We start from the raw sequence: 11313 nt of genomic DNA, 5'->3' as shown, positions 1-11313 counted from the left end.
TGGACACCGTCACCGCCGTAGCAATTTGGGTTTGATCTTGATTGTTTGATAGGGGAAACTCTCCCGGTATCGATCTCTACTTGTTGTTGATGCTATTGAGTGAAACCATTGAACCAAGTTTATGTTCAGATTGTTATTCATCATCATATCACCTCTGATCATGTTCCATATGATGTCTCGTGAGTAGTTCGTTTAGTTCTTGAGGACATGGGTGAAGTCTAAATGTTAGTAGTGAACTATGGTTGAGTAATATTCAATGGTGTGATATTTAAGTTGTGGTGTTATTCTTCTAGTGGTGTCATGTGAACGTCGACTACATGACACTTCACCATTTATGGGCCTAGGGGAATGCATCTTGTATTCGTTTGCCAATTGCGGGGTTGCCGGAGTGACAGAAACCTAAACCCCCGCTGGTATATCGATGCAGGAGGGATCGCAGGATCTCAGAGTTTAAGGCTGTGGTTAGATTTATTCTTAATTACTTTCTTGTAGTTGCGAATGCTTGCAAGGGGTATAATCACAAGTATGTATTAGTCCTAGGAAGGGCGGTACATTAGCATAGGTTCACCCACACAACACTTATCATAACAATGAAGATTATTTAGCCGTATGTAGCGAAAGCACTAGACTAAAATCCCGTGTGTCCTCGAGAACGTTTGGTCATTATAAGTAAACAAACCGGCTTGTCCTTTGTGCTAAAAAGGATTGGGCCACTCGCTGCAATTGTTACTCTCGCACTTTACTTACTCGTACTTTATTCAACTGTTACATCAAAACCCCCTGAATACTTGTCTGTGAGCATTTACAGTGAATCCTTCATCGAAACTGCTTGTCAACACCTTCTGCTCCTCGTTGGGATCGACATTCTTACTTATCGAAGATACTACGATACACCCCCTATACTTGTGGGTCATCAGCTATTTCTTCCTAACCGGTACTACCGGTACCAGGAGCGGTAGTACCTCTACCCTATTGGTACTGTCCCACAGTACCGGTCTGGAGTTCTGCACAGAAAAGTCCCACAGAGAGCCTTGCAGCACCTCTGCGGTACCTTGAGCGGTAGTACCGCTTGAGAGCGGTAGTACCACCTCGGTACCGCTTAGGTACCGTAACGCAAGTTACAGCACCACCGATGTGGTACCGCTTTAGTACCGCTCGTGATCCAGTAACTCTCAGAGGTTATTGCGGTACCTCAAGCGGTACCGCAAGCGGTACTACCGCTTTGTGTCCACGTGGGTAGATCTGTGGGGGATTTCGAATCCAGAGCGGTACTACCGCTTTCCAAAGCGGTAATACCGCTTAGGCGGAAACAACACATAACGGTTGGATTGAGGGGACCCTATAAAAAGGCCCCTTCTTCCCCAACTCGTTTTCATCTCTTCTCTCTCTCCTCCATTGTTGCTGAGCTTAAACCTTGAGGATCTCCCCAACCATCCAACCAATCTTGCCCAAATTTTGAGGAGTGGTGGAGGAGGCCCCGATCTATAGTTCTACCAAGAGAGATTTCACCAATTCGTGCTAGTCCTTTGTGGATCTTGGGGTTAGGGTTCCTATGGTGGGATCTTGGAGGAAGTGCTCCTATGGAGGCTAGCTTGGAGTTGTGCTAGCCCCATAGGGTGTTGGGAGCCTCCTAGTGTTGTGGAGCTCGCCACAACCTTGTGAAGGAACCACCGCCTCGACTGGTGCCTTAGTGGAGAAGGGGGAGCCCCTTTGTGGAGCCCTCTCGAGGAAGAAGGCGAGGCCTTCCTTCATGGTGTGGCCGCCTAGCCTCTTGTGTGAGGCTAGCACCTCCTCAACGCAGACGTACTCCCTTTTGTGGGAGGAACTGCGGGAAACAAACCTCGCCTCGTCTCCGCGCCATCCGGTTGTCCCGCTCCTTACTCTTGTTATTATGCTTGGTTCCTTTGCTTGTTGCATTAGCTTAGGATCATACTAGGAACATCTCCACCACTAAAGCTATCACCTTTACCTTCCGCATCGCCTAAAATCTGAAAAAGACTAAAAATTTGTGTAGCGTCCATTCACCCTCCTCTTGTTCGCTACGATCCGTTCAACAGTAAAGAAAACACTAAAAATAAATTGATTTTATCATATCTCTACTATTAGTAATTAAACTCTAAAATAGTATTTATCCTAATGATTAATCCTTAAAATACAATAAAGTAAGAAAAATGCTAAAACCATTATTAACTTGTATTTAAAAGTTGTTTCTTAAATCCAACCCTTATTCAACAAATTGTTCCTTTAAAAGTAGATGAGATGAAATGAAACATTAATTCCATCATGAATGAAGCCCTAATTCTATTTTTGGTGACCTAATCTAGTAAAACCCTAGGAGCTTATGAATAGTAACATATTGTCTTAACAATGACTTGTAGGTCTTCACCAAGTAAAATACATGCTCAAATTCAAAGTCAAGTTATACAAGTACAAACACGGATGAGGTTGTAATTTCATGTACTCATGTGGAGTATACCTCATATGATCAAGTAATGAAAAACCCTAACTTGTTAATTGCATGACATCAACCCTAATCACCATTCCCTAGTATACCACTAGTGTGATGAACCGGAATAGCAACCATGTGTAGTAATTTACTTTATGTGTTCATACTCAACTAAAAATCTACAAATACTAGAAGTTTATGAACCATCTTGTTTAGGAACCAACTATTCTTTACTTAGTGAATCAAATGGAAAGATATAGTAAACCCTAGAAACCAAAATCCCTTGTTAGAAAGTACTTCTTGTTCACTAAGAAATATATTCTTCAAAAGTTATTCTTTTGAAGTAAGTAACAAGTAATCATCAACCATGTCATATAGAACTTAAAACTGAAAATTATTCTTTACATTTTAAGGTCATACCAATTTACTACAAAAAACTCGATATCTACCGCGGCAATATTTTGTCGTCTAAGAGTCTAAGGCGATGAAACGGGTTATGCGGTGCATATCACGTCACCTAATGATCACTTTTTTGCGTTTTCTCTTTATTTCCTTTTCTCGGTTAGATGAATGAATTCCTCCCATACACCGAATTGAGCGCCTTTATTTTGTTTGTTATTTTCGCAGCGACTTGAACCTTGTGCAAAGACATGCAAGGTATGGTGTGAGCCGTGCAAAACCCTGCATAAGCCACTTGGTTGTTTCATTGATTTGAAAACAAGGTCGATATCCATCGAAGGAGAGGTTATTTGTGCCTAAACGTTAAAAGTGTATCACCCTCGTGTTAATCAAGCTAGGGGATGTAACTACTTCCCTTCACACTCTCTTTTAGTTCTTTTGCATGTGTAGAGGTTTGTGCAATGTTCTCTATGCTCTATCTCAGAAAGTTTTGATGCGACCACGTATCCTGACGTTTCAATACGCTTGCTTGGATATTTTTTGAACATAAGAGGGGCCTAAAGGACTCAAAGCTTTTATTATAATAGAAATATGGTTACAATAAAACTCAACCACAAATCGTACTTTGAAGAATAGGGTGCAAGCAACTTATGGCTAGATGCACACACTGAAGATATACTACTGAAAAGACATGTTGTCTAAGCATAAGAACACAATTAGAGCTTGCCAGGGGTCTGATGAAAACTCAGACACGAAGAACCTAAAATTGTATTCTTTAAGGGCCTCTTGCAGTCTCGCCAACCCTAGAGCCAGTGGCTCAACCAACAATCACGTTGGCAGACGCATATGAGGTGAAGGATTGAGTTTTAGATGTAGAGTATGCATCACCGAGCTCAAATCAAAGATATATCCTCCGCTAAATCTAATGAACGACTTCGAAGATGCTCTCACACGTCTCCTACGAATCAACTCGAGCGGTGTGAAGACTGCGAAGACATCAAGATGAGGTCATCTATCAAGATCTAGAGAAGATCATGGGGGAAGAGCTGGTTTGTACAACTGCTAATGTCGTATTGGGGAATATGGCAAACCAGATATTTCCTAAAGCGGAAAGGTGGGCCAACAAGGTGCTAGATGGGCCAGAAAGACAAGGTAGGAGTAGAAACCGCTTTTCACACCCTTTTCCCAGCAAAACTAGTGTTTTCTGCATCAAAATGGCTTAAGACCATCTCATCTAGCAATTAGTGTTTTCTATCACGAAACAGCCCCAAAGTGTCGTTTATGTATAAAACAACCCAAAAGTAGTAGTTATTTGATCTGACTGCCCCAAATGTTTTGGTTATTTTTCATTTACTCGAGGGAACACAGAGGTACTGGAGTTGCGGAAGATCGTCATCGGCCTAAGTGGATGTCGAGGATGAAGGTGACACATGCATGGCTTGTTATGCCAATTCCTCGCACGGGAACGACATGGACGAAGAGGTGAAGATGGTGCCGGCATCAGCGTGGCTTGAGGACGGCCAAAGTGATGGCGCCATGACATGGTGGCAGAGGGAACTCTCGACAGCTTGCATGGAAGCATGCTAAGAGAGGGAGATGAGGACATAGCGACGACGATGGATGGGAAAGAAGTTAGGACACTAGGGATATGGCTGGGTGTTTTATAGGAGACAAGAGCAAGATGAGGTTGTGCATCAAGAGCTGGAGAAGATCATGTGGCGAAGAGTTGGTTCGGATAGTGGCTGACGTTGTATTGTTGAAGATGGTGAACTAATTTGTTTGAAGTTGTAAGATGGGCCACCAAGGTGCTAGATGGGCCAGCAAGGTTAGGTGCGAAGGTTGCGGCCTTTTATGATTTTCCAAGAGTTCTTATCTAAGAGAGAAGGTTTAGAGAGAAAAAAAGGAAAGGGGAAGAGAGAGGGGAAGAAAGAAAAGATGAGAAAAATGTATCACCCAATAATTTGAACAAATTTTATGAAAAATATTTTTAAAAAGATTCCCAACACTAAACTTGGATTTTATTTTAAAATAAGAAAAAGAGTGGAGAGAGGTTTATTTAAACCCAAAGATATTTTTAACCCAAAGTAGTTTTTTTTTTTTAAACTTTTAGGACTACCTAGTAGTGGACTAGTCCTTGGTTGGTGTTTTGCGCTGGAGTGGTCGACCCAAAATGGAGGTCGTACGATGAGGCCGGCGGCATAAAAACCCTAGTCCTCGGTCGCCCTCCGGCATGGCCACCGCCACCACCTACGCTCTCCGCCTTACCCCGCCCCCACCACCACTGCGGCACCACGCTCCGCTCCTTCCGCAGCTCCGCCGCCGCACGGCCGCTAAGGTGGCTGCTAGCTGGGTCCCAGCCGCCGGTGACAACTCGGACGACGGGGTTGGTGGCTGGTGGCTCCCAGAGCAGCCGGTGGAACAGGGGAGGGCAGGTAGATCTCTGAATGATTCCGTTGCTCGCCGACTTCTTGATGCGGATAGATTGCACCTGTGAGCAGATATTTTGTTGTTCTGCTGTGACCCGTAGGGATTGCATTTGCAGGGTTCGGGAGAGCTCTCGCGGTCGGGTTGGGGGCCACGGCGGCCATCGCGTTGGCCGGGATCACTTGGCGCTCGCCATCCTCTAGAAAGTGTAAGTTTCTCTCCATTCTAGCCCCACCATGTAAATACTGAATTGGTAAATCCCCCCTTTTTGATTTCGATGTGATACTGAACTTAAGATATATGAATCTAGGAGGATTGCACATTTTACTACCAATACTTAGCTTTGAACTGGAATGCAACAGCGAAGCTATATCAGCAGCAACCAATTGCCTAATTCTAAGAGGATAGAAAAAATATAGCAGAGCATCGTAGAAGTTCACTGAACCTAGGCCTGCCTTAGCACCTCGACTATTCTCACCAGCTTCGTGATATTCCAAATGGAAGAGTGGATTTGGTGCTTGCTGTATTTGTTTAAGTTGTTTAGCTGCTGTGGACAGTCTATTAGGTACATCATTAATCTGCGCTAACGTGGTATGGATTAGCTTGATGTCTTATGTGTTTGCGGTGGTGAAAAATGCTCTTTGTTTTGCTTGTGATAGAGTTAGCTTGTTTAAGGAGAGTGAAAGAAACAAATAAATTGTTATCTTATACTGGTTTTCAGGCCTAGAGCAACTTGTTGGGGCTCCACTTCATTATGTTCAAGAGAGGCTGTCAATACCAGAGTCAACAGATGTTCCTGAAGATGATGCAAGCGTCAGAGAGCCGGGTACAACTGACGTTTCGAGGATAACTGTTGATGAGACACCTGATGCATCATCTGTTGATTCAAACGGGAATCACATACCAGCTGGTGGTGGCCGTATTTCTTTTACAGTTCCTGTAGATCCCATGCACGAGGAGGCTTTGTCCATATTGAAGAAGCTACAGGTGTTACAGCTGTAACCATACATATATGTTTTTTTTATCTGAATCATGAATGTTGCATTATCTTATGTGAACACATTGGTTTACAACTCAATTTGCAGACATGCTGTTTGCTAAATAACCTTACAAGTTTTATACATGCATTTTTTTTTTGCTGCCTTTATCGCTTACAAGTCACTATGCTCTCAACTGATCATCCAGGTAGGAAAGATTACACTATTGTGAATTGCCTTGTATCACTTCTGTTCGCCATTAGTCTGAAGGGTTTTAGTTCTTTCATTATACCACACCATCATGCACTTTACAGCTTCTCTCATGTTTAATATGATATCATATATAACCTTGCTTGCATAGGTAGATGTTAGTTTTTAATATTGGATTCTGTATCTTCTGTCTACATTAGTTTCTGTGTTGCTGTGCAGTATCACCTCCAAGCGATCATACAACACAAAATCAGCTTCATCCCCTTTGTTCATATAATTCTCTAAATGTCATAGATTTTTTATTATATGTATGAGCCGTAAGTGTTTCTGTATATTCCACGAAGTATTTTATGAGTGCATTCCTACTATATATTTTATGAGTGCATTCCTACTATGTATTTTATGAGTGCTTTCCCCATGCCTTCCAGCTTAACTGTATTCAGTAAGAAACCTTGCAATTATCTTAAAAAGAATCATTAGTTCTGATGATCTTTTCATGACCTTTTGTGCCTCAGATAATTGAGAAAGATGCTAGCTCCAGTGAATTTTGTACCCGGAGAGAATTTGCAAGATGGTTTGTTAAATTATGCTCAAAGTTAGAGAGGTAATGGAAAAATACAGTATTAGAAGAATGTGAGCTTTGCATGTGATTTTAGTATTGCCTTATCCATCAATGTCTTGCAGGGAAAGGATGCACAGGATCATACCAGATCTAATAACTTCTGGTTCTTTCGAAAGTGCATTCGATGATCTAAATTTCGATGACCCAGATTTCTTGTATATCCAGTGTAAGTTTCTGTTTATATTGAACACTATTAAGCTCAGCCTAGCAATTGCTTACATCTCAGAGACAGGCCCATGTAATATGAAGTGTTGCACTTCTGACTTCTGAGCCTATCTTTTTCTTTGTGAAACAAAATATTTCTATTAGATTTCCACAGGCTGATAATCTAATAGTCATTTGTTGATGATGAAAAGCTTTGGGAGAATCTGGCATTGTGCCTAGCAAGTTATCAAGCTTCTTTGGCAACAGAAATTCCAACTTCCTACCTGAAAGGTACTGACATGTTGAATTTTCATTTTTCCCCTTAATTGTGTTGACTAAGTTTTTAAAAATAAAATATATTCTTTGTTCTGGTTGTAGTTATCTATCACGGTTTGACCTTGTTAACTGGAAGGTACTAGTGGAGTATCCCTTTGCATCAGAATTAGACCAAAAGGTACATATACCTTTTGATCTTTTTATGTCCTACTGCATTGTTTCTTCTGTTTCATATTTTGTGAACCCTGACTCTGGTTACAGTCCAGATGCTGAGTAAAAATGATCATACTTTGGATTTGAGCGCTTGGCCAGATGTATCAGCATCCGTACTTACGGACTTGTTTGGTCACAACCACAGCATCGTCAGCAAAGTTTTTGGTATGATGTGCTATATAATCTTTTGTATGTATGGTGTTAGTTGGTTGCGGGGCTACAATTTTCCGTAAATTGCAGTATTTATGGTCTGATAGGGCTTAGCAAGACTATAATATTCTTTGTCATTTACTCATTTTTCTGATTTCTTATTTTAGTTACCGGCAGCTGCATTTTGTTTGGCATATATTAGTGGCGTGTTTCAACTTATGTTTTACGTGTGGTTGGTTCCACTGTTCACCTCTGTGGCCAGTCTTTCAATTAGCTGGCTTATGTTTGCACAATATTTCCATGTAATACACGTTAACTATCCACATTCAAAAAGGTGAAATATAAAGTAAAACATAATTGCATAAAGTCTGTAGTTTTTTATATTCATATTGCATTTCTCACGTGCTGGAAATACTACGGCAAGCGTGGCCACAAGGATGTGCATGTGCTTGCAGCAGCACATGGCCCCTACATTCATCAATGTGGTCTCCAAGTCAGTCAATTAGCACCGATATTGATACCTAATTGGTTGCAGGTTTGGTTTGTATCCAAGTCAGAGGAGGCGCCTGCTTGGAGACTATTGTCAGTCCATATTAGGATAAGATTCTATTTCAGTTGCACTAGAGGATGGAATGTTTACTATAAAGAGTGATATGCTGTATGGTAATGGCATATAGGCAAATCAATAACAACAACAACAACAACAACAAACAACAAGCCTTTCAGTCCCAAACAAGTTGGGGTAGGCTAGAGTTGAAACCCATAAGATCTCGAAGCAAAAAGTGTAGGAACGAAAAAAAGCCACAGAGGACTCTTAGGTCCCTTAAAGTCACTAAATTAGCACCACATTAGAATTGACACCCAATTGGTTGCAGGTTTAGTTCATATCCATGTCAGGACACCTGATTTGGAAGTCTCTTGTATTCTTAATAGGACATCATTCTTTCTCGATTGTACATTTGTACTAGAGGATGGACTCTTTACTATAAATATACATAGGTTATATTTCATGGCTGTACAAGCTTTTGGTTTGTGTTAAAACCTTTATGTGTGTTGCTTTGTCCATATAATAGTCAGTAGAGCCCCGAAAGTGTTCAACTTTTATTTTTGTATTGGATGAATTCCTCTAACATTGCAATGAAAAGAGTATACTTGTCATGGTAAAAGTTCTTTTGAAATGCGATTGTGATTTTTTCTGAACACCATTTCCTTTAGTAATGAAAATGCTCTTTGCTCACCATACTCTGTTTTCTGTGTTCTATTCATATAGAACCAAGTTTTTGGTGGGCTGTTTCTGAGTAACCAATATCGATGGAGCTTGAAAGGATATGATCATTTGTTCCCAAGGGAAAGAGTATATAGTGAAAACTAATAAATTGGGCCCTTTTTCTCCCATCAACATAGTTGCCCCACCTGAAGCTTCTGTCTTATTCGCTTTCGAATGTGAATTGAACTGTACATTTTGAAATGTTAATTATTTTTAGTGTTTCTGGGACGACATAAGTGTGTTGTGTTAGGCCATTGTGTTCTGTTGATTGCTCCAACTACACCTTTAGCTAATATGGAACGGAGGAGGTATGTTTCAAGTTTAGGAACTCTGACGAAAAATATGGGCTTAGCTGAATATTTTGTGTATGAATTTTTTGGTACAAGAACTGCTCTGTCGTGTCATTTTGTGATTCTTATTATTTCTAACAACAGTACTTAATTCATAAGCAGATCACCTATCTTATTTTTTCTCATATGCTATCCTCGGTAACTTGTGCAATCGCTGCATTTGATAGGAAACACCAGGCGCCTTCAACATCATAAGCCTGTAACAAAAGCACAAGCGGCCGCTGCACTGACCAGTGGCCGAATGGAAGAAGTAATACACGATGAATTAAACAGACTTGAAGCAGAAAACCAGTCCCGACGTTCTGTTATGGGTGAAATAATGGAAGAGTTAATTAATAGAGGGGATATAAAAAAATATTGGGAAGTCAAGATGAAAAAAGAGCAAGATCGTGAATTTGAAGTTGATAAGCATCTTCAAGGTGTGTTGCATGAGCTTGCAAATGAGAAGACAGATCGAGAAAAGCAAATTGCAGTCTTGCTAAAAGAAAGAACAGCTTTAGAGTGTCAGAATCAGGAACTGGCAACTTTAAGGTCAGAAGTTGATGGCATGTATGATAGACTAGCCACGGAGAGTCTAGAGGTCATGGCTGATGAAGAAAACATAGAAAAATTGTCCTCTGATGTGAGCAGCAAGCATCAAGCTGTCACCGAAGCTAAATCGTTTCTTGAAGCTGAGAAGGAAGCTCTGACTATGCTAAGGTATGTCTTTACAAAACCTTCACTATTGCTTATTACATTGTATCAACACACAACACCTTCAGTTATAAATTTACATGGTACCAAAGAAACATTAGTTCATCATCTTATGTCACAGTAGACATGTAAATGCATGTGCACATGCATTGGTTCAGGAAAAAAGGTGATTTATCCTACATTAGTGAGCATTTCATGCACATGCCCATCTGCAAAAATGATATTAGAGGACATTAACTAGTCCTATATTCAAGGAAAAAATACGAAGAGTCCATTGTTATTGAAGGATTGGTCAAGATTCTCCATCTGAATTTGTATGCAAGTTAGATCTTCTGTGTGTCATGGATATCAATATATACATATGCCAATCTTTTATATCATGCCAATTTCCTCTGCAGTTTTTTGTTACCCTTGTAATTTTCTGATTTTTTTTTTCGAGCATGCCGATGTTGCAAATTGTTGAAATGGTGTCTTGTGTACAAGAAGGCATTTCCATAATACCTGTCGATATAACACCAGCTGATTTGTACCAGGTCCTGGGTGGAACAGGAAGCAGAGCGCGTGCATCAGCGTGCCGAGGTACTTGAGAAGGCTGTGAGAAGATGGAGAGTACCAGCTGATTGAGCCTGCAAATTGACCAGGCAGCAGAAATGTATTTGGTACTGTAGAAGTTACAGCTTGATGTAAAAAAATTGTGTTCGATGTCGTCAACGCCTCTGCTGTCAGCTATAAATAACTTCCCTGGGCAGTATGTAACTTCAGTACCTGCCAGGTTCTCCGATCATGGTTTATTTCTTTTCTGTTTATCAGTGACTTTTGTTTATGTTTCACCGGCAAACTCGGTTCATTTTGTTGTTCCGTTTTTTCTTGCTTGATGGCTGCAGATAACTCTGCGGTGTCCATGTTACAATGATGTTCTCTTGGTTGGATCAGGGTTGCACCGGGGTATGCTTTTGGACTGTCGACTCTTAACATGTTTGTTTTTTATGCATCCAGTAGGGTTTCTCTTGAATTTACTATCTGCCAGTAATCAGATATGGAGTTTTAAGATGTACGTTACATGCACAATGCCCGAGTAAAGGGAATTGCGATTTGCACCACCCACAAGGCCACAAGTTACGGGTACGGCATTTTGCACACTG

The 11313-nt window shown here is 40.9% G+C and overlaps 1 protein-coding gene across 1 annotated transcript; it reads left to right on the top strand.

Annotated features, from left to right (window-relative positions):
* The first annotated feature begins 4978 nt into the window (after positions 1 to 4978).
* On the top strand, positions 4979 to 11029 carry LOC127317056 (uncharacterized). Its single transcript, XM_051347581.2, has 10 exons — positions 4979 to 5277; positions 5388 to 5477; positions 5991 to 6256; positions 6972 to 7060; positions 7141 to 7244; positions 7435 to 7513; positions 7601 to 7676; positions 7765 to 7876; positions 9646 to 10177; positions 10705 to 11029. The coding sequence occupies exons 1-10, from the start codon at positions 5076 to 5078 to the stop codon at positions 10793 to 10795; spliced, it is 1641 nt and encodes a 546-aa protein (XP_051203541.1). The 5' UTR covers positions 4979 to 5075; the 3' UTR covers positions 10796 to 11029.
* Positions 11030 to 11313: the final 284 nt, after the last annotated feature.

Source organism: Lolium perenne, chromosome 7 (assembly GCF_019359855.2).
Source record: "Lolium perenne isolate Kyuss_39 chromosome 7, Kyuss_2.0, whole genome shotgun sequence".
In the NCBI taxonomy this organism is placed as follows: Eukaryota; Viridiplantae; Streptophyta; class Magnoliopsida; order Poales; family Poaceae; genus Lolium; species Lolium perenne.
The sequence above is the reverse complement of the archived record's forward strand: the minus strand, read 5'-3'. Positions and strand labels throughout refer to the sequence as shown.